The following is a 27,599-nucleotide window of genomic DNA, read 5'->3' as shown; positions in this document are numbered from 1 at the left end:
CTTCATCTGTGTATGGTTTCCAGGACTCCCCTCAGGAATGCTGGGGCCTTTTGACTTTGTATTCCCATCCCAGGAGGCTTTTCAGCTTCAGTTTCAGTCTCAATAACTCTAGTGTCTGAAAAGCCTGTCCAGTGGGGGAGGGGCGAAGCCAGCCTGGATCAGCGGGCCTGGGAGCCTTGCTTGCGGCGTTTTCAGGAATGAACTGAGATGCATTTCTGCCTACAATCTTAGGTCAGAACATGAAGGCAGACTTGTGTGAACTCAAGAAATGTGTGACTTAGTCTCTGACTCAAATCAATGGTCTGGGTACTTAGGGGATGTCAGGAAATCACCCAACACCTCCCCCATCAAGTCCTTGGGCGTTAGCAAATTTCTCTTTCGAGTTTAAACTATTTTTCTCCCAAGAGCCTCTAACACGGCTGTACTGACAAAACCTAGAGAGATAAGAAAGACCTTTCTTCTCTTCCTAAAAAAAAAAAAAAAAAAAAACAAGAAAGAAAGAAAGAAAAGAGAAAATTTAACCAGCCACACCCAAGAGCAAGCATTACATCAGGAGATAGATTCTTGGACAAAGCCGTGATGAAGAAAGCCAGAGACAATGGCAGGAACAGGGGTTGTACTCCACGGCTGGTAAGACAGTGTAAAGGGCCAGAGAGAGATCAGCTGCAGAGTGCGCCCCACGCAGGCCTAAAGTCTGATCCTCCCACCTGTGGCCCAAGGAAGTGACTTCTGAAAGCTGTCCTCGGGCTTTCTACACCTGCACTGTGTGTGTGTGCGTACCCGCAGACACCCACCTCACACACACACTAAGGAGGAGATGCTAGAGGTCCAGGACGTAAGCAGCACACTCGTGTGCCCTTGAGCTATTGTTTCTGAGAAGTAGAAAAACAAAACAGAATGGGGGCGGGGGTAGGAGGAGACAACCAAGATAATAGCATCTAATCGGACCCATGAGTTGAGCCATTGCTCTGTTGGAAAGGGCCGGCTCGGGGCTTTTTTCCCTCCGGGTTGCTGGAGTTTCTGTTCATAGAGTAACGCAGCTGTCTGCTCCATCTGTGGTCAGAGTGTGGTTGACTTCCCAGATGCTTCTTCGGTGTATCACCTCCTGCACTCCTTTGGCCCTCAGAGTCCCTAGCATCCAATCTACAGTCCTGTTCAAGGGTTTGGATCTGGTTGGAGGCAGAGCTCAGTGTTAGAGTGCTTGTTCAGCACATAAGACCCTGGTCCAGCAGTTGCTGGTTGTAGCTTTGTGCCAGCAAGATGGCTCAGTGAGCAAAATGCCTGCCACCAAGTCCGGTGACCTGAGCCTAATCCCCAGGTTCCACATGGTAGAAGAGCTGACTCCTTCGAGTATCCTCTGACCTCCACATGAGCACCAGGGCACCCATATAACCGTCTCCACACAATAAATAGATCCTAAAAGACTTGTTTTTGTAAGTTCATGGAAGACAAAGTGTTGCTCAGTCTCTGTGCTCTCCGGCCAAGTTTCAACAGTGAAATTCAGGGTCTCGGGAGGGACTGGCCATCCTGCATCTGCCCACTAACCCAGTCTTACCTACTGTATGACGACCCTTTGGAATCCTATTTTTCCTGGTGACCCCTTCTGGTCCCCACAGCTGAGTTCTAGTGAGGTCCCTGCTGCGCTGTGACTGGCTCCATTCTACTGTTTCTGTAAATGCCTCCTGTTCCATGCTGGCTCTCCCCCTACTTCTACTTTTGGTGGCACCAACATATTGCCTCGGGGTGGGGGGTAAGTAGGATTTCCACATGTTGACTGAATAGGAGGAAGTCTTTCAATTGACTCCAAAAAATGTGAATGCAATTAAGCCATGGACACGTACCATTTGAAAAGTGTGAAAAATACCTCTGAATTTTATTATTTAAGTACAATATAATACAGCATTATGGTAACAAAGTAAAAACTAAAATAGGTTAATAATATAAATATGCTAATGCTATTTCATCAATTATTAAAACCACATCTCCAAACCATCTCTGAAATTCATAAAAAGATTTACATTGTATACAAGGGAGTACCCTCCCAAGAGTTGAGGAGTGAGGAAGGGGTGGGGAATATTTGATTTCAAGGGTTTTATGGAGCTGTGATCTGGCCAGCCAACCCTTCCTTCTTCTCCCAGCTGCACCATCCTGTGACGATAAATACCCATTCTTGCCCCCAATGGAAACTTTCTCTCCTAAAAGATCAAGTTGCGTTTTCCTGTTGAGATCTTGTGGCCCGGTAGACAGGATGGTGGACGAGGCTTAGGTCTGTCTTCCTTTTTGAAATCCTGGAGTTGTAGGACAGCTGGCATTTTCCCATCGCCTCGTCAGGCAGGATCTAAAGTCAGACCTTCGTCCCTGAAGACTTAATTGTCAAGTACCTATCACAGCTGAACGCTGTGTCCTCTCCTACAGAGGCCCCTTCCCTCTGCTGAGTGGGAGCTCATGAAGATGATCATGTAAAGAGCACTTGGCCTTTCAGGTGTGTCTTCTGCAGAGGAGAGAGGCAGGTCCTCCTCCGGATTCAAGGAGCTGGGCTCTCTCGGTCATTGCTTCATGTTGTCTTGAATCCAGTCCAGGTAATTCGTAACCTTTGTGTATACCCCAGGGACATCCTTCTGCCCACAGCCAAGGCCCCAGCTGATGATGCCAACCAAAGTCATGTGCTTATTGACCGTGCACACCAGAGGCCCTCCCGAGTCACCCTGCGGAAGAACAGAGATCGGTTGCTTGCACACATGGCAGAACGTTTGGAAGGAAATTGGGGTTGCTATTTGAGGTATGAAGATCGTGGTCCTCCAAGTACAGGGTTCAGAGAAGGATGCCTGAGGCTCAGCTCTCTTGATGGTGTAGGTTAGGCTGCTTACTAATTCTGGTGAAACATCGTATAAGAGTCTGGCATGGTGACTCGTGCTTTTAATCACAACATTCAAAAGGCAGAGGGAGGTGGATTTCTGTGAGTTCTAGGCCAACCTGGTCTACAAATAGAGTTCTGTACCACCCAGGACCACACAGTGAGTGAGTACTGTCTCAAAAAGCCTGTAAATAAGTTCCTATCCACTAAAACCCAAAAGACCTAAGATAACTAACTGGCTCAGCAGCAGAGCACTTACCGACATGTGAAAAAGCCAAGAATTCCATCCTTAGCACCCAAAACACAAAAATGAACTGCTTATAATCAGATAATAAAATTGGATTGGAATGGTACCATGGTAGGATACATCTTTAAACCCAAACATGTAGGAGAGAGAGACAGGTAGATCTCTGTAATTTGAGGCCAGCCTCTTCTACACAGAGTTCCAGGCCAGCCAGGGCTACAGAGTGAGACCCTCTATTTAAAAATAATAACAAAATCTGATTTGGACTCTGCTACTTGTAACTTGTGTGGCCTTAATGACCTCTGGTTTACTTTTCCTAATCAGGCGGTTACTGTCTGGGTCTTAATGTCAGCAGTTGCTCTGTGCTAGCATCGTAACATCTTACTAAGTAGGAAATGAAAGTACCAAGTCCACTGGACTCAGCACTGAGAACTTAAAGCGCTTTTCTTTACAGGCTGAAGCGGAACTTTGGAGACTCTCACATCCTATCCATATCTTGCATCCCTGGGGGGAGGGGGGAGGGGGAGGTCTGGGGATGCCTTTCCTCATTCTACGAAGCAGGCTCACACTCCCCAACACCTTCACAAGTCAAAGATTTAAATGTTGAGTTACCTATCGTGTCAGGCTTACAGGAAATCCTGCCCTAGGTGGAGTTTCCTGTCTACAAAATGGGAAATGTTCCTGCTGTTCAGATTTCTTGCATCTGAGATGCTTCGGCCTTTCTCTATCATTTTCTTCTCTGAAGCTCCAGTTCTGAATCCCAGCATCACACTTTCCGCCGAGGCTCTCACTCCCCCTCCCCCACCTCGGCTAAGGGCGCAGAGGAGGACCCCGAGCGCAGGGGCATCGCGTGTACCTGGCATGCGTCGTGAAGGTCCTGGTTGCCTCCACTTCGGGTGTCCCCAGCACACAGCATGTTGTTTGTGACGGTTTTATTAAACAGATGCTTTGAGGTACAGCGGCTGGAGGGATACACTCTGACATGAGCCTCCTTCAGCCGGTCAGAGAAGAAAGGGGACGCTGAAAGGAAAGGCACAGATGTCTAAGGGCCTAAACAAGACTTTTGGGAAGAAAGCGCCAAATCTCCCCATAGCAGCTAGCACAAATCAAGTTATCTCCTGCGACATTCCCCGTGTTTTACTGTTGGGACTTCCAACAGTTCTCTAGGGTGGGGTCAAGCTGACACTGACAGCTGAGCTAGATAACTATCTGTCATGGGGAATGGGCTATATACACCCCAGCTTCCTGGGAGCCTCCCCTCCTAACCAAAGGTCAGGATCAGCTTAGACACGTGACACCGTGGCCACAGTGATTCCAGACAATGCCACATGTGGCCTGGGGAGTGAAATCTCCCCAAGTGAGAACCACCCATTTAGTCAGGCATGATATCATTTATTCCTTATCCTTTAGTCAGGGAGCTAGCTCTGTACTTTGGCAGTGAGGAAACGGTTTCTGTAATTAAAAAATTTTTTTAATTTAATTTTATCTATAATGATTTATTCACTTTGTATCCCTGCTGCAGCCCCCTCCCTCATCTCTTCCCAGTCCCAACCTCTCCCCTCTTCTTCCCCCTATGGCCTTTCCCTGGTCCCCTGACAGGGAAGGTCCTCCTCCCCTTTCATCTGACCCTAGCCTATTAAATCTCATCAAGGTTGACTGCATCATCTTCCTCTGTAGCCTGGCAAGGCCACACCCCCTTCAGGGGGAGGTGATCAAAGAGCTGGCCACTGAGTTCATGTCAGTACCCCTGTACCCCTTACTAGGGAAACCACTTGGAGACTGAGCAGCCACTCCATCTAATAGTCCACACCTGTAATCTTGGGACACTGAGATAGGATTGCAAGTTTGAAACCACTCTAGGAAATATCAAGAGACCCCTTCATAAAAGAAGACAAAAATACACTTCTGGCTTGGATCATCACTCCTTCAAAGTGTGCTCAAGGTTTGGTCCAAGACCTGTGGTGCTCTTTGGAGATGATAGAGCTTTAGGAAGTGGCTCTGGGAGAAGGGAGTTAAGCCTTTGGAAGAGACACTGAGGCCCAGGCTCTCCCTTTACTCAAGTGTCCCTACAAGGTGACCTGCCCACTGCTGTGGGCTCCTCTGATGATGTGCTGTTTTGCCATAGACCCAGAGTGGGACAACAGACCAGGGTCTGAAACTTCCAAAACCATGAGCACAAAATAAAAAAGGCTTCCTGTCTTTAGGCTGATTGATCTCATATTTGTCACCATGATCCAAAACCTGAATGATGCACCCATCGTCCCAAAGCTAAGCCTGATGCCAGTTTGGGATTTGCACTCAGCTTGCCCAACTTCAGGGCCTAAGAACACCCTCCCATTCAGACCCTCCCTCTCTCTCTCCACTGGACTGTAAAGTGCTTCAGTGCAGCTCCCTGTCCCAACTTCCTGTGACCTGCACAGCGTTCCTGTGACACAAGGAAGCAGACGGTGGCTTCTTGTCTCACGGGCAGGCAGAGCGCTTCCTTGCATTTCCGTATCATGCCAAACTCAGGACCAGAGCATTGGGCGACCACTTCCCTCCATCTGCTTGACCACAGGGCAGACAGACGGGACCAAGACTTCCTTCCACTTACATGCCTCATGCTTGCCGTATCCCGACAGCTCACACTCTGTCCAGTCAGGAAGCTGCAGGTCGGGTTCAGGAAGGCAGGCAGTGCCAACAGAGCTGCTCTCCTGGGCACACTGCTTGGAATCTGACTTCAGCTGCAGCAATGCTGGGAGAAAGGGAGAGGAGGAGCACATTGGTGTTAGGGCAGGTAAGAGGAGGGACCGGCCGGGATGGGAGAGAAGGGTGTACAAAAATAATAGCATTTTACCAATGTCATTGTCGTAAGTGTCGTCATCAAATTCCTTATGGACCACATATTTTTCAATCTCAAATGTCTGTTCCTCCTCTCCAGGGACCACTCTGTATGTCCTGCCCAAGACTATTTTAAGACGATTAGGGGGAAACCTGGTAGAAAAACAGCATTAGGTTGTTTTTAAATTTTTCTTTCTTTTCCTTTTTTTTTTTTTTTTTTTTTTTTTGAGACAGGGTTTCTCTGTGTAGCCTTGGCTGCCCTGGATTCGCCTCGTTGTCTAGGCTGACCTCAAACTCAGAGAGATCCACAGGCCTCTGCCTCCCCGAGTGCTGGGGTTACAGGTGTGTGCCCTGTGCCCAGCTGTTTTATAATTTTCTTTAATTGTTGTTTATTTCTGTGAGTCACTCCCAAGGGCTGGTTCCAAGGCCTTAGAGGAGGGGAGACCCATACCTCTCTAGAAAGCAGTGGGCGGCAGATAGGACCCAGCAGGGACTGATGAGCACGCCTCCGCACAAGAATCTCTCTCCGGGAGACCTCCTGTTCTTGACAAAGATGGCAGCCTGCCAAGGGTGCGAGGTGATGTCAGTGAAGAGGCCTCCTTTAATTCGAAACTGGGGCTGCTTGTATTGCCTCAGGCCACAGGTGGCTAGAGAGGGAAGAACACAGAAATGGGGTTCAGGCCTGTAGGGTGGAAACAAGGGCTCAGAGAATCCACCATAGTTTTTTGTTTTTTTGTTTTGTTTTTTTTTTTTTTTTTTTTTTTCTGTCAGAACCTTGAATTTTTAGAGCTACTGCCCTCTAACATATTGTCTCTGTGGTGGGGGAAACTACAATGTTCCTTTGTTGAGCACAGCGACATGCTAAGTATTCTCTGTGTGTAACTTTATGCTGCCCACTACCGAATTGCAGGAAGGCAGGAAAACTGTCGCAGAAGGTTACAGTGACATGGGGATTGGGCCTGTCTGACTCCAAAAGCAGGGACCTTTCTTCTGTGCGTCACCCCTTCCAATCTTGCCTACAGCAGATTCTTAGCTTGAGAAATAATGCAGATTTCTTCCTGAGACACCCCACCCCCCTTTCTTTTCTGTCTACTCAGCCTGATCCACCCTTCAAGGCCAAGTCAAGCCCCACCGCCTCGCCTCACGGGGCTCTCACCGTAGCCTCTGAGACCCCTGGTGGACTTCCTGAGGTGACCTGGGCTGGGAGTTCCCTTTAGGTCTCACTTTCCAGGTAGAGGTTGCACTCTTTGAGGAACACTCGGGCTTAGCTGTGTATTCACAGGAACTGTGTATTCCCCAAACCAAGCAATTTCCAAACTAAACTTTCACTTTGGGGACACGTGCCAACTTGAGTTTTCTGTCTCCAACCCTCTTTCACCGTCTTAGTTCCTGTGTTAAACGGGCTTTATGCAGGTGTGGAGGTGCACAGAACTTGACCGGCCAGCATGACTTCTGAGGGCATTTAAAAAAAAAATGGATGCTAAAGTCTCCTTGTCCTCAGGCTGCCGGGGAAAGGTCACAACGATTGTCTAAGAAGCCACAATGTGAGACCTCTTTCTCTTCACAGTTACCCAGACCTTCATTACTTTCAACAGGGGTATTCAGAGAGAGAAGGGGAGTCTATTACATTCAAGGAGAAACTGACGTGTTGGTCTTCCTTTCTGTTCCTCCCCATTACCACCACAGATCTGGACAAGTGAGTCTGTCTACCATAGCTTCAGTCAGGAAAGACCCCCAACCTCCCAAAGGCCTGGCCTTCCTGGAGGTCCAGAAGATACAGAAGATCAGACAGTGGTGGTCACAGCAGGTGGCAGACAAAATAGTGAAGAAGTGGGCCTGGGGGAAGGGGGAGTGGTGAGATGGCCCTTACAGCAAGGGGACACGTCACAGTATTCCCATGTTAACCTTCCGTCCTTCAGCACATGGCACCAGGGTTTGGCATCCCCGTCTGGGTTCCTGGGGAATGAGAGTTTGAGATTTTCAGTCACATCACAGGAGCAGAAGGAGCCTATGTAGACCTATGGCACAACCAAGAAGCCAGGAGCAGGGATCCCAAATTCCATCTGACTACAGCAAGCCCACCACAGGGGAAGATAATTCCATTTAGATTCCATGGGTTCTTTTAGTGTTGGGAGGAACCGGAAGCTAATCTGTATATACATATATTTTTTTTAATAACACCACATAATGGAAGTGCCATGTGGGAAAAGAATACGGGTTTTGTTTGCAAACTCTATGTAGCTTGGGTTGGGGCATTAGCATGAGGTCCTGAGTCTGAGTTTCCAGAACTCATTAAAAAGCCAGGAGTACTGGGTTTTCTGGAGCACACCTTTAATCCCAGAGCTGAGGGGACAGAGGCAGGCGGGTCTCTCCCTCCATAGTAAGTTCCCGGTGAGCCTTGTCTACACAGTGAGGTCTAGACAAGCCAGAGCTATATAGTGATGCCTTGCATGAGCCAAACAGACATCAAGCTTGGCAACCTGACCCTGTGGCCTTCCTCCTGAGGGCAAATGGGCCGCAGGGGCAGAGGAAAGTCTCCTGAAACTCACTGGCCAGCCTAGTCTAACGGAATAGCTTCAGGGTCAGTAAGAAACTCTCCCAAAAAATAAACATAGAGATTAATAAGAAAAAAGATACCGAATATCAACCTGAAGCTTACACATATGTATAGGTATATACACACACACACACACACACACACACATATATATATATGAATATATATATATGAATATATATATACATATATGTACAGGTATATGTGGGTATATATCATGCATGTACCCACACTAACAGGTACACACATACCCCATCCCACCCTCACCAAAAAAAAACCCCAAAAACCCATGTATCTTTTATGTTTCTCAAAAATAAGTCTAACTGTAGAAAACTAACAGGTTCGTCCAGATAACGTCTATTATCTTCCATGAGCTGCTTAACACTGAATCTTTCCCCACCCAATAGCCCAGGCCTCCCTGCTGGGACCCGACTCCCTTAGATCCTGTGCCACATACCGGCAATAATTGTGTCTGCCCAGGCCGAGCGCCTGGGAGTTGGTCTTCCAGGCTGTATAACTCTTGCCTATCAGGACCATGGAATTCCACGGGAGGCAGGAGGCCTTGGATGTGGTGAGGCTTTGGGTGCCGCGATAAGTCAAGCCTTTTCCGACGTAGCAGTCCTCGCTTTTTCCTGGAACAAAACACATCTCAGGTTTAAGTGCTTACAGGTTGATGCAGCAAGGGCAGAGGTCCAGCAGGAAAGGGTCTGGGCCACACCAGTGGTAAAGGGTGCCGAAGATCTTCTAGGGGTTACTCTGATAGCCCATGCCGTGGGAACCAGGGTGCTGCAACGGGGCCATGCTGGGAACCCTGCTTTCTCAGCCTCGCTCTGCCAACCTTGCCCTCTTCCACCTATGTGCCCCCTCCTGCCCTTGTTCCCCTCCAGGTGAAACTGACCATGTTTGCCTCTCTACTTCAGGGTAGTTGAAAGATAAAGTTATCTTTATCCTTGAACCCACATGTTGACCAGATGAGGAAGGGATCAATAAGAGAAGCCATCGCCGGTACTGGAAACCTAGCCTGCTACCCAGGGCTGGTGAAATCATGGATCTTGGAGGAGAACCTAAGAACTGCTACTTTACTAAGCCAGTCTTATCCCAACTACACTCCAAATACCTGTCCTTTTACCCGGCAGTAAGTGTAGTCCTGACACTCATCAAGGAATCCTCTTCAGGACAGATGGAGGTCTTTACAGAAAGAAAACCAGAACTAAACAAAATGAGGGGATGTGGAGGCCAGTCCCAATGGGTACAGATACTACATCTTAAGGCTCAGGGATCATTTCAGAAGAGAGGGCAGAAAGACTGTAAGAGACGCAGGGATCAGGGTTTTGCTGATCCATCAGGGACCATCAGGGAATGGTCTTCTAGGAATGTCAGAAGATACATCCATAAAGTCTCACCAACATGGCTGCCCAAGGACAAAACACAAAAGACCCTCCAAAGCGAATGGGGGAAAGCCCACAGGCCTCAACCCTGCACAAAGACCCATAGGCAAATAAGGAATGCTGAGAATGGGAGGGAAGAGTCTTCTCCAGGGAAGAGTGTACCAAATGGTCAGCTCTGAAAACATACAGCCCTGTATAATGACTAACATTATGCAGACTGAGAAGGTTATATTTGGGAATATATATATAGGTGGGCATGTGTGTTGTATGTATGTATATATGCATATACACACATATATACACGTATATCTATATGCATGTAAGAACTGTTAATGAGGAAAGAGGCCATGAATTTTTTTTAAAGTGATAAGGTATATATGGGAGGATTTGGAGAGAGGAAAGGGAAGTGGGAAAGAGTGTAATTATAATCTCAAAAAAAAAAAAAAAAAAAAAGAAAGAAAGAAAGAATTTTTTAAAGAATCCAAAGGACTAGCAACTATGGGTTCAGCCTTACTCAGCTTTCTGGGAGATTGGTGGGTGGTAGGGGATCGCCTCAGGTTAAACTCGCGCTGGATGACAAGCCTGGATGGGGATCTGAGCCTTCAGATGCTCTTCACCACAGCCACAGCGGCTGCCCCCTAGCCTGCTCCTTTCTTCCTCGGAATGTAAGGGTTACCCTCCCGAACGCCTCTCCCATGGAGATGGTGCAGGGGAAGGTGCAGGGCCGTCACTCACCCTTCGGACAAGCAGGTGTGCCGCAGTACTCTGAGGCGTACTTCCCTGCCTTAAACACGTAGCACCAGGGCTTCGAGTCTCGGTCTGGGTTTCTGAAAAATCAGCCCGGGACGAGCAGTGAGTGTTAACCAGGAAGCCTCCCCTCCTGAACACTGTCACATTTTACAGTTTTAGGCAGAAACGTGGCTTCATTATGCTCTTTATTTGGGGGATTAAGCATGGCAAAAGGAAATGTGTAAGAGTGCCAAGTTGACAAGAGAATATAATAACTGCCTATGTGTCAATATGGCTGAGCTGCAGTCTCTAGCATGTAATTAAACAGTGATCCAGGCACCACTATAAAGGTGCTTTGTAGCTGTAGTTAACACCCACAATCAGTTGAGTTTAAGTAAATTGTCCCAGAAAAGGAAGGTGGACTTGTCTAGTTAGTTTAAGGTCTAAAAGCATCAAGACAGCAAGGGCACTTCCTGCCTGAGTTCTAAGCCTCCTGGTCTACCCTACGATTACAGATTCAGATGGCCACACAGAAACATGAGCTGATGCCTTCAAATCAACCTCTGTTTATCTACCCAATGCCCTACCTGCCATTTATGTGTCAGTGTATCAATCATCAACATGTAAATGCATTGACATAGCTATGTATGTATTCATATATGTACATATTTATCATCTTTCCATCCATCTACATAGATATCTATGTCTACATGCATGTATGCATGCATGTATGTATGTATATATATATATAAAATGTATGACCGATTGGTGAAGTCTTCCCCTGAATGTGATACTTCTCACCAGAGATACTCCACGCTGCAGGAGACACTGCTTACCTGCAGTAATTATGATTCCCAAGGCCCAGCTTGATGGCATCCGGCCTCCTCGCATTGTAGGGCTTCAGGGACAGAACACTGCTGTTCCAGTTGATGCACTCAGCCCCGTTTTCTGCTGTGCTCCACGTGCCCCTGTAGGTGATGCCCTGGTCCTCAAAGCATGTTGCTCTGGTATCTGATTGACAGAAGGACACCAAAGGGCTCTCAAGGGAACCTCTGCCTTGCCTCGGCACAGCTGAAGCTAACTGGCTGCTGAAGCTTCTGGAGCTCAGTGAGCTGGGTGGGCAAGGTCACTCAACATACTGCAGCCAAGCCAGACAGGACTGACACTCCAGGCTTTGACCACTGGGCCCAGTACTGTCATTCTCTAAATGACCTCAGCTCTCCTCCCCTAGGCCCTGCCCTCCAGCACACATTTCCTTTCCTTTCCTGGTCCATGAGAGAGGCAGAATTTCAGAATGCCTCTCACACCCACCCGTCAAAGCACTCACCTATGTCACAGCGCTTCCCGATAAATCCATCAGGGCATTGGCAGACGAAGTCGGAGAAATACAGGGCCTGCTGACATGTGCCTCCGTTGAAGCATCTCGGTTCACTGCAACCTGTCAGGCACAAACAGGGAAACCCCGACTTTCAAAGCGGCTCCGAGAACGCAAGATTAAAACTGTGTGTCAGCCACTGTGCCACGATTCACAGCATCACGAACCCCACTGTCAACTACAAGGCATGCATAGCATTCCCCGAGCCTGGGCAAGTGAAGGCCCCCCCCGCCTCAGATTTCCGGAATGCTTTCACCTTTGCCTGGGTAGCTGACCCTCAAAACATGCAGAAGACCTGAATATGCGAGGAAGGGTGTGAGCCCCGAGCCTGAGCTCAAGGGCAAGGCATCCGTGAGAAGCTGGTACGTACTTCTGACAGGCACAGAGTGGCACTGCGCCCGGCCACTGCTGCACCAGCAGTATTCTACCCGGCTGCTTCTGAGCATTGGGCGCAACCACGACTGGTGCTGTTGGTATGTCGTCTGTGTTTGCTCATCTCTGCAGGTCGCTGCAACACGAAACAGGTTTTGTCTTTTGGGGACACGCTCATAAAGAGAGGAAGGACTCATCACTCCTGCCTCTGCTGTCAACAGACAATGAACCCACTGTACCTCCATGTTCTGTGGTGAGGTCTACAGGGGAGCTGTGGTGAGGCCTACAGTCTGTACTGAACATAGGTGGGGTTCTTCCTTGTCATTATTCCTTACAAAACACATTATAATGCCCAGTTATTTTTATATCTGGAATTATAGCATTTATATTACATTGGATATCATGGGTAATCTGGAAGTGATTTAAAGTTAGATGAGAAGGTGGTTTTAATACAAATATCATGTCATTTTACAAAAAAAAAAAAAAAGATTTAAGCATCAGTAGATTTTGGTATCCCAAGGAGGCCTTAGAACCAATCCCCAATAGATAGGGTGACCATGATCTACTGTGTATTCCTTAGGAATACGATGAAGATAAACACATTTTTTTTTCACAAGAACTCTTTATTGTCTTCTTTGGATGAACCTTTGTTTTGAGATACTTTGACTATGAAAACAAATTTATATAAAGTAATAGTCTACCTTCCCACTTTAACCAATCAAAAATAAAGCTGGGTAGTGGTGGTGCATGCCTGTAATCCTGGCTCTCAGGAGGCAGGTGGATCTCTGAATTTGAGGCCATCCTGATCTAAGGGGCAAGTTCCAGAAGAGCCAGGGCTACAGAGAGAAACCGTCTCAAAACAAGCAAACAGCATCAGTTGAAAATACACCTCTCTGTATAACTGTCACGAGAGTTTCCATAAGAGTATTTCCATATAGAAAAGACACACTTTTAGCTAAAATGGAGGAAATTGGCAGTTAAATCTGTCAGGAAATGTGCTATTTGCATTAGTATTTTTCATGTAGCAAAAATACAGCAGGCATTTAGTAACTCCTCTTCTAAGAAAGTCTTGACGTGACCACAAAGTACCTGAAAGCAGAGCGGAACTGGCACAGCTGCCTTTTACTTTGTCAGACTCTTGTCTGACTCTGCTGACGTATATTATTTATCTAGTATCTGCCTAAGAGCCAGTGATACCAGGGAATTCTATTCCTCTTCAAGCTGAAGGGACAAAGATTACAGCAACTGAGGCAATTCCTGCTCCAGATTCTAAAGGTCTGCAATAATCTTGCTAAGGCTGAAATCACCTTGGCTTACAGAAACAGCAGATCTTGGCAGGGCAGATAAACCCAACTCCAGTGAGAGCTGTTATCCACAAAGTGGACGCTGGGCCTAGATGGGGGATAGCATCTTGTGGGAGCCAGGCTCTTCACTCAGGCCACATCTTGAGCAGAGCTGCTTAATTCCACACACCTCTCCCCCTCTATTCTAGTTCATTCTCTAAGGCTGTTAGTGCCACAAGAGACAGACTGGGGCCACTGAACCCCTTTATTTGTTCTTCAGTGTTTTGAAAAGTATTCCAAAGCTAGGCTTGGTGGTGAATGTCTGTAATCTCAGCACCTAGGAGGCTCAGGCAGGAGGCAGGAGGATTGCTGAGTTTGAGGCCTACCTCAGTTACATGGCGAGTCCCAGTCCAGACTGGGCTATATAATTAGACTTTATCTACAAAACAAAACAAAACAAAAATCCACAAAACTAAAAAAGAAAGAAAATGACTAAGAGAAAGGCCTAGTACCTTCTCACTCCCCCAACTGCCCAGATAAAAAAAAAAGAGTGAGGAGAGAAGAGGGAAGGATAGAGAAGGAAAGGAGGAAAAAGAAGGGAGGGAGGGAGAGATGTAGGGAGTCAGAGACAGAAATGGAAAGATGGAGAGGGAGGGAGTGGGAAGAGGTAGAGAGAGAGTAGAGAGAGGCAGAGAGATATGGAGACAAACAGAGACCAAGGAAGAGAGGAAGGGAAGAGAGAGAGAGAGAGAGAGAGAGAGAGAGAGAGAGAGAGAGAATGGAATGGAGGTTTGGGACTTAAAGCTGAACTTAGGAGTTCTTTGATTTAAAGTCAAATCAGTTTTTACTCTTCTTGGAATCGTGACGGAAACGTTTGCTTCCTAGAATCAACTCAAGACGTGAACTTACATAGAAAATCTTGTCCCCAAGTGTCTGTGAGTTAGCCCAGGTCAGTTATCCAGGTTTTACCAACAGGGAGCAATGGACACACAGGGAAGTAACAGATACTGAGTGGATGCTGGTGGGACCACAGCCCGGGAGCACCCAGAAGGCTGAGCAGCTAAGCATTCCTGGCTCTGCTGTGGGGTGGGGGTGGGCTCCTTTCACAGCCGTAGGTGAGTCATCTGCTTTCTTTAAGGGATTTTTTCTCATCTCTGCATACCGTGTCCCACACTGGCCTTGAACTCATGATCCTCCTGCCACAGCCTCCCAAATGCTGGTATTATAGACCACACACACCCAGCTATCAGTCACCAGCTTTATTATCTCCTGACAGCCTGGAAAGCTTCCCCTGGGAACTGGGCTGGCTTGCTACAGCTGAGCCGCAAATGGTGAGTAAGCAGGCATCGTCACGAAAGCACCCGGAAGATCTCACAACGATCTCGCAAGTGGGTACTAGGTTGAAAGATTGATCCACTGACAGTCAAAAGCAGTATGAGGCCTGGGACTGCCTGTCTCAACCTCCCCTCACCTCTGTAGGACCGGGCTCCTCTTCTGAACCTGTTGTGCAATCCCTGCAGAGAGACCAGAACAGAGGAAGGGTTAGCCCAGGCTGGGGACGATCAGGTGCCGCTGGATAAGGAGCTGCCCTTTAGAATATCATTTTCATAGCCTTTTGTCAAATATATGCTCTTTCTACACACCTAGTGCCCTGCTTCTCCCTCCCCTTTCCCCCCAGCCTCCAAAAAACTTTTGGCACAACAGAAATGCTTCCCATTTGTCTCGTCCAATGTGGTAGTCACTAATTCCAGATGGCCACAGACTGCTTAAAATGTAGCCAAGTGTGGCTGGTGATCTGAGTTCCCAATATGGTTTCATTCACTTTAAATTTAAGTAGGAGCACTCGGTTAGTGGATTCCAGTGGACAGTAAAGCCGCAGGTCCTTGGTCCTTCATGGGGCCAATAGGATGCTATCTTCTCGAAAAATCCTCTGCCCGGGTGTTGCTCATTTGGCCTTTACCTAGTGCTCTGTGTTGAGATGAGCTTTTGGAAAGTGTGTACAGCTTCTGTTCCCATCAGGTTCCATGGCTCATTTTGCCTGTCTTTTCTTAGGACCCCCCTGGGCTGGGGCCCACACCCTGGGCCCTTCAGAAGCTCTTTTATCACTGGGCCTTGGTTCTTTGAAGCCTGTGTTAATCTCAAATGTGTGACCATCCTGCCTTGGCCTCCTCACTGGTGGGATCGTACATAGGCACCACCATGCTCTCTCAAACATACCCTTTAACAAGACGGCTCCACACAGACAGTCAAAGGCAGGGAAGCACATTAAGAACTGTTTTAAGTCAGAGCCGTGGCCAGATTCTACTGCTGGGACTCGAATCCTAAGTACCCTATCCAAAGGAGAGCGTGTGCTGCGTGTCTGTGACCCGTCCTGGGAACTTCTCCCACCCTGACGTACTTGGGAGCATGAAGATTCCTGGTTACACCACCAACACCTGGGTCTGGTGACCTGATGGGGTGAGGCGTGGAGGTGAGGCTCGAGGTGGACCTACCTTGTCAGGCAACGTGAAAACCACCCCGCAAAGCAGCAGAACACACAGCAGCTCACTCTTCATTTTGCTCCCCGTTTCTTCGGTGTCCCCTAAGTTTTAGAAGAAAAATAAAAGCAATGAAGCAAGCGATGTGGAAGGACAAAGGAAATTCAGAACTGTGGCTTTATTTCAGGTGACCCTTCCAGCACTGACTCTTGCAGACATTGGGAGATCTTACATACATCTGTCTGTCTAGAGACAGAGATATAGGTGTGTGAGTGTGCATGGAGAGTATGTAGTGGTATTAAATTAACCACCTTAAGTATTAAATATTCAGCTTTAAACACGCACAATACTGCTGTGCCTGAATCCCATCACCCCATCCTTTTGCAGAACTTGATCACAGTGAACCGAAATCCCTTAGTCGTTAAAGAACGGCTCTTTGCTCTCCCAACCTTTGGCCGTCATTCTACTTTCTATGCCTGTGATTTTGACTATTTGCATATATCATAGACATGTAATCACACATGTCTGTCCCTTTCACACCTTTATAGATGTAGGTCACCTAGCATGATATCTCGAAAGGTCATCCACACTGTAGAGCGCTTGCTCTTTTTGAGGCTGAACAATATTCCATTGTTTGCTTACACCTCATCTTGCTTGTCTAGTTATCTGCTGATGGATGGATCGTGGTTGCTAAAGGTGGTTTTTCCCAGAGGCCCCTGTGGGCTGAAAAGTAAGATTGTCTCTGGTACTTCGTGGCCAGTCAGGCCCACATCACCTGGGCCCAGCTTCCTGGGAAGGAATCCCTGGGTTGGGGGTGAACTAGGAGTCCTCTCTGACTATCTCAAAAGTAGCTGTAGGGATTCGACTGCTGGCATGTGACGGTGCCCAGCCACCTGCCTCAGATGCCCTGGCTTTGGTGACTGTAACGGATGATGCTGTGTCTGAGGCATGGGCTCCTTCTTCCATCAAAGGGAAGGCTCCCTCCATGTCGGCCCCTGTTCCCTTTGGAATATCTGTCTCTTGTTATGTTGATTCAAAGATCTGGTGAAGAGCAGATCTGCAGAAACTGGCAGCACTTGCTGTTTGGTCAGTGGACTCACATCTCCCTTGACCCCCAGATCCAGTTTCCACTTGCCTTCCCCCAGCTTTCTGCTTTGGGTCTGAAAGTAGGTTAATTGGCCTGGTTGTTTTGTGGCCTGGCAAGCCCTCTCACTCCTCCATCCACAACATCAAAGCAGGACTTCCCTTCCCTGACTCATTTCCCTTCAGTCACAACAACTCTGACTCCCACCCCTGGCCACTCAGGCACCCAGAAGCCACTGGCTCAGAAGTTAGCAGGATCTGACTTCTCTGTGTCTTTGAAAAGAACTGCCTTTTGGGAGTTCCACCTATCCTTTTTCTGGGTCCCAAGATACCTTCAGCTCCAAGGCTGAGCTTGGAGACTGCTGTCCTCTGGATTCATCTGAGGCTTCTGGGAGGGAATTCCGAGGAGGTAGGGAAGTCAGGCAAGAGGAGTAGAGCAACAGTGGTTCAGTGAGAAAGTGCATGCTGGGATGATGCTTACAGGCAGAGGAGGGAGAATAGTCACTGTGGAGGGAGCCCAGAGCCCTGGGGGAGGGACCACAAAGCTGTGAGGGAGAGAGAGAGGGTGCTGGGGGAGGAAGGCAACAGAAGTGGTCCTGTGAGAAAATGCAGGAGTCCTGTCCTGCTGGACCTGCCCTCCATGACTAGTCCCCAATGGCAGGGGTGGAAGGGCTCCCAGGATCTCTGCTCTTCTTGACCTGCGCCTGGCAGGGTGGACTGGGGCCAGCTGCGCTAGCACCTGTCTTTGGCAATCCCAGAAGGAAGGAAGTGGCAGTGGAGGCCGCCCGAACAGGCATGCGGAATCCTTCCATGGGTAATTTTCCCTTTCTTAGCTTTCTTTAACCTTTCCCTTTCCCAGTTTCCCCAACCTTCCACCCGAATTCACCCTTAAGTTAGATGTGCGTGCAGATCCCTCCTGATTTTCCCACCTTCACCACCTGGTAGCCGAGAGGATAGGAAGTATCTGAACACTTTTACAGATGTGATTCAGAAACCCACCCCTCCCCCTTTTCCAATCAATCAGCCCACGGAGGGGGGGGGGGCGGCTTTCTGGGTCTCTGTTCTCAACACCTACTAAGTTACTGGGGTTATTTTTGCCGTTCTGTGATAGGATCTTGCTATGGAGCCAGTTTGGTATCGATGACAGAGAAACTAGTCCAATCCTGTTTCAACCCCTGGAATGCTGGGTTTCTTAGTGACTTTTCTATTGCTGTGAACACAGTACCGAGTCCAAGGCAACTTATAAAAGAAAGCATTTAGCTGAGGGTTGGGGGTTTGCTCACAATGTCTGAGGGTGAGTCAGTCCGTGACCAGAATGGCAGGGAGCTTGCAGCAGGCAGGCTTGGCATGGAGAAGAAGCTGAGCACTAACATCTTGAGCCATAAGCAGGAGGATGGGGAGGGGGAGCTAATTGGGAACAGTGTGGGATTTTTAAACCTCAAAGCCCACCCCAAGCATTCAAATATGGGTGGGGGTCACTCTCATTCAAACCACCACGCTGGAAATACAGGAATTCCCCACCATGGCCACCTAACTAAAGGCTCTCTAGGTGTCAGATAAATGCAGAGTTTAAAAGTGCATTGCTGATACAAACACTCACCCCTCCCCAGGAAGCCAGCTCTGCTTCTGGACAACAGGACAGAAGGGCCAGCAGGTAAAGAGGGCTAGCTGTGAAGATGCCAACAGCCCATTGAATCATGGGAGGCCCCTTCTCCACAGGAGACAGGAGCTTGTCTGCGTCTGAGCTTTTGGCCTTGCTGGGCCTTGAGCCAGTGACAATGAGTTGCACATAAGAGACATATAAACAGCTCTTTTCTCACTCCATGGAGCAAGCTGCTGGATGGCTGGATGAACCACACATCCTAAGAGGATGATGGGGAAATGAATCACATGCCAAATGAAAAACAGTGTGGTCCCAAAGTGGGAGAAAGCGACGGAGGAAAGCCATGTTCGATTTTGTGGGAGAGGTGGGTGGTGAGGTCACGAGCAATGCAGGGGCAAAAAATAAAGCAGACCTAACCTGGAGGCTTGCAGCATGGGGGATGCACTCCTGGAGCTCACCAGAGGTGTTCATGCGTGCTCACAGGAGGCCAGCGTGGGAGTTAAGGACTGCACCTGAGGCTGGCTTTAAGCATACAGATGGCATAAACTTGTTTTTTCCTGTGTCCTCTTCATTTTGCATATATAGTAATTTCCCACTATCATTAAGGAACTAAAATGAAACAAAAACAAAAGAAAATATGCAAGCAAGAAGGAGGAAAGAAGGAAGAGAAGGGATGGGAGAGGCAGCAAAGACGACTGTCTTAACTTTTGTTGTGCTAGTAATCCCTGAATACTGGGAGGTGATAGAATGCTGTAAGACTTCTCACCTCCAGGTTCTGGAGTCCCAGCCCCGGAGCGCCCACCCTTGCCAGAAGTTGATTTTACAGATTTGAAAGAAGCGCTTTCTTTAGTGGTAGCTCAGCAGGCTCAGGACTTGGCAAGTTGACAAAGCTTCTATATGAACTAGAAGATACAGGGAGTATGGCTTTGCCAACAGAGCTCAGTCTACATTTCCAGGAAGTGTGTGCAGGCATTCCTGTGAGGTATGCAGCCTGCACAACTGCATTTGCCAGCTGAATCTTCTTCTGAAATACATGTGCATCTCACGGGCAACTCCATCTGGATGCCACGTGCAGTCCTGTCAGCCATGGCAACCGTGACACCATTAACTTCCCCCTCATCTGCAAGTGATGGGGGAAAGGGAAGAAGATAGCGAGCTTGCTAGAAGCTGGCGATAGACTGTTCCTGAGAGCCAAGAGCATGGGCCATTTTGAGAGAGGGATGTGGTATCAGAAGCATGCCACCTTGATGGATGCCAGGCAGTGACTGCTTGATCCTGGATTGGACAAAGCTACTGGAACAGTGATAAGCAGGTTGACAGAAAAGGCAGGTGGAAAAGGTGGAAAAGGCAGGTGATACGTCCTCAGGGCCTTTGCATGACCGCATCCTCTCACAAAGCTGTTTTCCCCCAACAAAGTCTGCTCTTAGCAAGGAATGTAAGAACTCATTCACAGAAAGGAAAACTGGCAAAATATGGTGCTGCTCCCCATACTGAAACAGAAAGGGAACTCCCAGCAAAGCAAACCCAGGTGGATACACTCTCGGGGGGGCTCCTTCCGAGCTCTTTTTTCTGTAAATGGATAAAGTGCTTTCACTCATACACCAGCCATAGCTCCTTTCTTTATAGTATATAGGAAAGTGATTTGTGATATAGGACCTATATACATGTGATCAGCTATATGCGTTGGGTCTGAGGTTGTGTGTCAGTTATGCTGTTGTTTACTTCAGTGTTGGTGCGTGGGAGGCCTTGAACTCTGTACTTGAGCAAGGGAGCCAGCAAGCTAGAAGAGGCCAGAGCCTGACAGGGGAAGGCCACTTGGAAACGCACTGTCAAATTTTGGACTCTGTGCTAGGCTGTACTGCTTCCATCTTTGCCAAGGACACCCTGGGTTCTTATTCTTATTGGAATTGAAAATTCCACGGAGATTGGAGTTGGACAGTCAGGAACAATAACCCTAAAATAACACATGGCCTTGAAGCCACACTCCCACCCACACTCAACCACCACAGCCCACAAAGCTGACAAAGGAGAAAAGAAGTCTCCTGAGCTCCTGCACCACCACAGAGAGGTGAGCTGAGTCGATTCAGTAGGAACTGGGCCTGGGAAAGCTCATCTTTGGGCCTGTCTTAGTGGCACACTCCTGGAACCTTAGTGCTTAGAAGCAGAGGGACAAGGACCACAACAAATTTGAGGCCAACCTGGACTACATATCAAGGTCCAGCCAGGCAGAGACCCTCCCTCAAAAGAAAGGAAAATCGCCTTGCTTTTCCTCATCTAAGCAGAGACAGCCCCCAATGCCCACTTCTGCCTCCCAAAGACCGTTCAGTCTATGGGTTTTATTTGCCTCCTTTCGTAGGGAGTAAACATACCAGTAATTAAAAAATCATGCTGAACAAGTTAGGCTCCACTGTTGACCTACATTCCTAGCCCTTGGTCTTTTGTTTCTGGGGCCTTGCTGTTTGGTTTTTGTTGTTGTTTTATTTTAGACAGGATCCCCCTATGTAGCCCAGGCTGGCTTAGAACTTGCTGGATCCCTCAGACTGGCCTTGAACTTTTGATCTTCCCACGCTTGCTTACTGAGTGCTGCTATTACAGGCTTGCAGGGCCACACCCAGCCAAACTATTTTCAAAATCTACCATCCTAGAAGAAACTCTTCGGCTGATGAGATGGCTCAGCAGGTTAAGGCACCTGCGTTCAATCCTAGGGTCCCACGTGGTGGGGAAGAGAATCAACTCCTAGAGGTTGTTCTCTGATCCCAAGTATGCCTGTGCGTCACACACACGGACACAGATGCACAAATAAATAAATAAATGTGATTTTCAAAAGCATTTCTTAACCTCTCAAAAAAGTAATTTTCCATGAATCAAATACTTATTTTCTCCTTTCAGTTTTGAACAGAGTTCTTTATAACAAAGAGAGAAGAAGGTTTTCCTTTTTCCTTCCTTCCTTCTCTCCCTCCTTCTTTGTCTGTCTGTCTGTCTGTCTGTCTGCCTTTTTGATACAGGGTCTCATGTAACACAGGCTGGCCTTAAATTTGCCATGTAACTGAGGTAGCTGAGGCTAACGCTGATCCCATCTCCCCAGTACATAGCAGAATTCGTCTCTTGCTATAAGTTGACCAGTTACAAGGGGATGAAGATGAATTGATTAGACCCCTCTCTGGCAGCCCCCCCATCAGAGTAGGTGTAGCATTTTTAGCACATAGGCAGGACTTGTGTCCGAGCTACATAGAATTAGCCTGAAACAACCATGCTCTTTGGTGACCCTCCTGCTCTCCCTCCCACCAGGTGGCCTGGTTTGACAGAAGTAAGCAAGTGTTGGTTGTGGGTTTAGGAAGTGTATCCGACATCCTCTTGGGATAGAAACAAAGGAAACTAGCTTTAATGACCTCATATCCTGAAAAAAAGCAAGTTCAGCCCGTCAACGCCATGAAATGCTCACTCTGAAGAGTCTAAACAAAGAAAATCCAGGATCCATCAATTCTCCTTGGCTCCTTCCACTCCCTGAAGCGAAGGCCACCCTCTCCAGGTGCAATGAGTTAGCAATGAAATAATCTGGTAATGCCTCAGTCTGTCTCCAGATGCTAGCATCTTGAATCAGGAGGTCATGGTCAGAAGTGTTCATGAAGCCATCCCATGAATGTGTCTGAATCTTAACCAGCCTTTCCAAAAGTAGCACTGCAGCGAAGTGTGCCTGGATGAAAGCCACCGACTCAGAAGGGATCTTAATACCTATCACTTGCTGGCTTTGAGTTTTCAAAGCACCTTATAGCAATTATTAATCACTTTGCAGATGTGAAAACAAGACAGAACTTCCAAAGCCTCCTGAGCTATCCCAGTCCCTGACCTCTTCCCGCTAACTGTGTGTACCTGTATGACACTTGCTTGTGACATTTTGTTTTTAATTTCTGGTGCTATGGATTAGATCCAGAGAGCCTTGCACATGCTAAGCGCCTGTTCAACCACCAAGCTACAAACCAGCTTTGCTAGTAACATTCTTAAAGTGCCTGGAAAGAGCTAGCATTTCTCAGTGCAAGGAACATGACCCTTGAACTCTCAACTTAGACCACCAAGAACCACTTACAGGTCTGGGTGGGCGAGGTTGCCTGTCTGAACCTTAGTTTCCTGGGCTTCCTGGTGAGCTAATCATTTCCACCTTGTATATTTTCCCGAAATTAAACAAGTAATAGATACAGACCCCGGAAGCCTGACACATGGCGTGTGAGCACTGCAATTGACATGAATGCCCCCATCAGCAGGACTCAAGCCACTGACAGAGAAGAGGCACCAGGCTCTCCGGGGTCCTCATGGTCTTCCACGGTTAAGAACAAACTCCTCTTCCTAGCGTATATGACGTCGAAAATGTCATGCTCTTGCCCAGTGTCAGAGAGCGGTATGAACAGGAGCCATTATTTCCTGAAGGCACAGTGACAGCCTGTATCCCCCTCAATCTGTTTTCTTATTTACCTTTTCCAGGCCAATTTACATCACACAGCAGGGCCTCTGACGCTCTTTGGGAATTTGGAATTTGACTCATCTGGCCGCTTCCATGTGGAGTCCTTAATCCTTAGATGTAAACTAATTTGCTTCCACATGATGGACTTTCAGTACAAAGGTCTACAAGGTGTGGGCTACACCCCAGCTCTGCAGTGATCATTTCAGAGAGTCCAGGTGGACTTGCGTCTTCTAAGTCAATCCCCAAAGAAAATCCTAGATGTCTCTGTCCTGACGTGTGTCGGGAGCAGCAGCACACAGTCTGTACACCTCAGCAGGACCTGGCAATCACAGGTCACCCCCAGGATCTTGGCCAGTGGCTTGGCAAGCGCTTCTGAGGACACGCAGTCCTTTACTGCACGGAGCACAGCTGGCTTGTGTTTCCTAGGCTGGGCTGACACATCTCTCCTGGGCTGCGCCTTCGAACATGCCAGAGAAAATGTGTGCTACATGGCCGGCAATCTGCTTCATTTGCTTTTCCAGTAACCAGGAATTGAGTTTATCTGACCTTGTACTCCTAACTATAAAAATTTGTCTCCCAGGCAGGGTGAAAGTAGACAGCTGAGTCAGCATTAAAAGACCAAGGCTTTGAGAATCTCCACCTGGAGCTTACTTTTTCTTTCCTTTCTTCCTTCCTTCTCTCTCCCTCTCTTTCTCTTTCTTCCCAAGATAACATCTCATGTAGCCTGGGCTAGCCTTGAACTCCCAATCTTCTTGCCCCATCTCCTGAGCACAGCTGTTCACCACACGCACTGTGTATGGTGCTAGGAATCAAGCCTAACGGCCTCCTGCACACTAGGTGAACACCCTGCCAGCCAAGCTACAGCCCAGACTCCAGCTCTGATTTTCTAGAAATCTGGGTCATCGGCACTCGACTGCATTTGAAGTGAGGCCCATCACATTGCTAGCTCAAAGCTCTCACTCGTTCCTGATTTCTGCGTTTAGGTGCCTCGTGAGGAATTTTCTGCCAGTATGCCCAAAGCAAACGGCTCCCCAAAAGGAATAAACAGAATATTCCAGTTCTCCATGATCCTATTTTATCAGATCAGAGCTGAAATCACTGGGAGAAAAACAAAAAAACACAAAAACTATTCTAGGACAATAGGTGCACAGTTGCCAAGTGCTCAGACTGCACCCTCTCCACTCAGACCGCAGAAGGCTCTCACTCACAGAGAGAAGGGTGTGAGCTTTAGGCTTTGAATGGCGCTAAGCTTACTACCATTGCTAATGAGCTGTGGCCTCCGTCATTAGAATGACAACAACCACATGTGTTTTCACCTTACAATGCTCACACCAGTCTTTCCAGTTGATGAAGCCTGCAGCCGGCTCTGAGTCACTCTCAGGCTTCGGCTGAGTGCACTGCTTGGCGAGGACTATTAATGTGCGCAGCTCTATGTTTCATCAGTCCTCAAAGCCTTGGTGGAAACACAGATGCCCCTCAGCTCCTCCCGGCTGCATCACGCATCCCAAGTCCGGGAGGAAGCAGACTGTATATCTCACAGGAGGCTTCCCAAGTAATCCGGGGCTGTCCTGGAAAGTCTGCCCTAATTCAGTCTGGCTGGGGGTATGCAGCTTGCATGGTTCCTACCAAGATACAGGCTCCTGAAAACACTTCACACGGAATGGGCAGGACGTTTAGTGTGGCCAGTATCCGGCCCCGGACTGAATATAACTTAATCTTCACTGGCAGCATACACTCGGCATGCTACCGACCGGCACTGATTGGTTCCGGACAGCCCAGGGTCTGGATCTCCAATTGTTCTTGTGATGTGCTCACAGGATTGTAACGGCCACCACCACCACACACGCATTTTGTGTATGCCCTCTCCCCCTGTCCCACTCCATTATCAGCTGTGGAAGACCACAAAATCATTCCAAGTTGGCCACTTGCCATGAAGTGGCCAATAAAACAAGGCATTGCTACTCCAGGGCTTTGCAGCCAAGTTTGTCGTCCTTAGCTATCTGAGAGCTCAGCATACTTTCCTTCCCTCCCCCACCATCCATCCTCCCACGGTCTCTGTGAGGTTAAGAAAACAAAGGTCCTGATAGACTCCAGAGAGCCTTTAGACTTTCCCTGCTGCAGTGTGAGGAAGCAAAGGCATTGGTGCATGGTGAGCGAGGGGTGAAATTGGTAAAACATTGAGAGGATGTGATTAATGCTCCAAGAGATCAGAGGCAGTTTTGCATCCTGACTCCCAGTGGTAATGAGAAGCTCCGAAAAGTCCCGGCTTCTCTCTCCCAGCCCAGTTAATCATGCTTCGCAGGCAAATGTCCCTCGCTGATGCCCAGCCTGGTTCTTAGTGGGTCCACTCAGGGAAGAAGGCTGCCACACAACACCCGCCAGGACCCCCTTGGCTCTCCAAGACAGCTGAATCGAGTTACTGCCCTTTAGCGCCTCTCCCATTGTCTGTTCAGAGAACCAGAGTCATTCTTTCTACTTTCTCCCCTCGTTGTGCAAGCAAGACTTGTGCAAGAAACACCTCTCTCCTATTCTCCCTCTCCGAATCACTTCAGCTTACCTGGAGTTGTTGCAAAGAATTCTCCCTTCTGTGTGGATGCTAGCTGGTCCTCTTTCTGAATTACAAATCTGTGCTTCCATGAAGCATTCCTTCACTGGCTGTTTGTCTCCCCTCAACCCCCCACCCCCCAAAAAAAGAGGTTAAAGGGACAGAAGGGAAGTCGGCTGTCAAAAAGGTGCAGAAATCCAACGTACCTCGAGTTCCTGCTTCTTTCCCACCCTCGCAGGGGCTCCTTGGTGCTGAGCTGTTGCTGGGTTCCCGCAGATTCTGTCTTCCCTGCACAGCGCAAACCAATTTTAAGGATGAAGGAGGGGTGGGGCCAGCGGCTCTGTGTAGGCGGGTTTCTCCTGTGCTGGTAGATGCGGGGTGACCCGGTCTCTAAGGAGGGGGAGGAAGTGCACGCCGAGGAGCGAGCACAGCCAGTCTTGGCTTGGCGCCAGCTTGATTATTCACCGTACTGATGTCATCGAATCACAGGAATTTTCAGAGTTGGAAGGGACTTAAGAATCATCCTGTTTTAAAATCCTGGTCTCAAAAGGCCTAAAAGGGACTGTGCTCTAAGCCCCTGTCTTGATTACAAGTTAATAGTTATAAACAGCCCCGCCTGTCTAGGATGAGGAGGGGAGGGCTTCTGGAATTTGAAGCAGCTACCCCTTAGGACACACGGACAATCAACCACCAGGCAGACGGTATGCCGGGTTGGGAGTGACAGGGGACAAAAAACACATGACGGCAGAGCTGTTGATGCTCTCCCTACTTCTGACCCTTGGCTGAGGCTTCTCGGAGAAATTGAGAAAAGTGAAGGGCTGGAAAGGTCCTTCCGCCTCAGCCCTCTGAAATTCCATCCCGAGCCATCCTCCTCAGACCCCCTTCCCTAGCCCCCCACCAGGGGAGGGGCAATGAAAGCTTCTGAAAACTGCCCTTCTGATGGCCTACAGCCCTTTCACGACCTACAGAAACCTCAGCAGAGCCAGAGCCCCCAGGTCGCCCAGAATTCCGGTGTTGTCTTCCTCTGCAGCTGTCTACACACAGGAGGGGCTCTGGTAGCAAGTGGCCTCAGTCTGTCGCTCTCCGCTGGTGTGTAGCCCAGAGCAGGCTTTCTCAGTAGCCACAGGTGCCCCGTGCTTTGCTGAAGTGCACACAAAGGAAAGACAGCAGCTAAAACCAGGCTGCCTCGGAACCCACCTCCCCAGCCCCCACCCCGACCCGGATTTCTACCCCCTGTGAGTCTGTTTCCCTAATCAAACTGCAGGGAGCTGGGGGAGCCAGACGTAGGCATGAGAAGCTGATACCATGACAATGGGAACTTTGATTTTAGTCAAAGGATTGCCATGGGGGAGGGACGATGAAAATAAATCTTGGTGACATCACAACCTGGGAAACTTGCCTAGAAGCCCTTTGCTCTCATGAGAAATCAAATAAATCCAAGTGCGATAACACGGGGACTGACTGATAAGAAAAAGAAGGGTGAAGGAAGAATCTCTAAGGCTAGCTTCTGTGATGGGGTTCTCTCTGCAGAGTGCGTGCGTGCCACCTGTGGGGCCACAAGGCTCAGTGAGCGCTTTGTCAGGGCAGTGGACAGGTGACGAGGCAGCAGGACAAGAACTAAGTAAGACCAAGAACTAAATAAGAGGTGATGGGATTCCTGGAAAGCCCAAGGAAAGGCGCTGGCAGTGTCGCTGTTAACCAGGAGGCAGGCTTACTGGCTTACTGGCTGAGAGAGCCTCCTGCTAAGGGGAAACTGAGTTTTCAAAGATAAATGAGGTTAGTATTCAGATGGCATTACTGGGTCCTACTGGGG

At 48.5% G+C, this 27,599-nt stretch overlaps 1 protein-coding gene across 4 annotated transcripts; it reads right to left on the bottom strand.

The window, feature by feature from the left end:
- Nucleotides 1–1,843: 1,843 nt before the first annotated feature.
- On the bottom strand, nucleotides 1,844–26,167 carry Plat (plasminogen activator, tissue type). Of its 4 annotated transcripts, XM_060381466.1 has the most exons (15): nucleotides 25,993–26,161; nucleotides 17,515–17,570; nucleotides 16,115–16,203; nucleotides 15,094–15,136; nucleotides 12,338–12,475; nucleotides 11,920–12,030; nucleotides 11,429–11,603; nucleotides 10,599–10,690; nucleotides 8,933–9,107; nucleotides 7,789–7,874; nucleotides 6,370–6,565; nucleotides 5,935–6,071; nucleotides 5,692–5,832; nucleotides 3,955–4,118; nucleotides 1,844–2,705 (listed from the first exon to the last, which is right to left on the bottom strand). In XM_060381466.1, the coding sequence occupies exons 3-15, from the start codon at nucleotides 16,175–16,177 to the stop codon at nucleotides 2,547–2,549; spliced, it is 1,680 nt and encodes a 559-aa protein (XP_060237449.1). In that variant the 5' UTR covers nucleotides 16,178–16,203; nucleotides 17,515–17,570; nucleotides 25,993–26,161; the 3' UTR covers nucleotides 1,844–2,546. The 4 variants fall into 4 exon arrangements, with proteins under 4 accessions (XP_060237449.1, XP_021506153.1, XP_060237450.1 ...); XM_021650478.2 differs by lacking the exon at nucleotides 17,515–17,570 and having other exon boundaries at nucleotides 25,993–26,159; XM_060381467.1 differs by lacking the exons at nucleotides 17,515–17,570; nucleotides 25,993–26,161 and adding an exon at nucleotides 25,799–25,819.
- Between the last annotated feature and the right edge of the window lie 1,432 nt (nucleotides 26,168–27,599).

The sequence above is a fragment of the Meriones unguiculatus genome, chromosome 4 (genome assembly GCF_030254825.1).
Source record: "Meriones unguiculatus strain TT.TT164.6M chromosome 4, Bangor_MerUng_6.1, whole genome shotgun sequence".
Lineage (NCBI taxonomy): Eukaryota > Metazoa > Chordata > Mammalia > Rodentia > Muridae > Meriones > Meriones unguiculatus.
This window is presented reverse-complemented; position numbering and strand designations above follow the sequence as displayed.

Bases quoted from the DNA above. Each gene is read 5' to 3' on its own strand.
- Plat (XM_060381466.1), bottom strand. From the start codon at position 16,177: ATGAAGAGTGAGCTGCTGTGTGTTCTGCTGCTTTGCGGGGTGGTTTTC. The intron at 11,604-11,919 runs GTGAGTGCTTTG...TCTGTCAATCAG, and splicing joins CGGGAAGCGCTGTGACATAG to ATACCAGAGCAACATGCTTT. The intron at 9,108-10,598 runs GTGAGTGACGGC...GTTTTGTTCCAG, and splicing joins CACACCTGCTTGTCCGAAGG to GAAAAAGCGAGGACTGCTAC.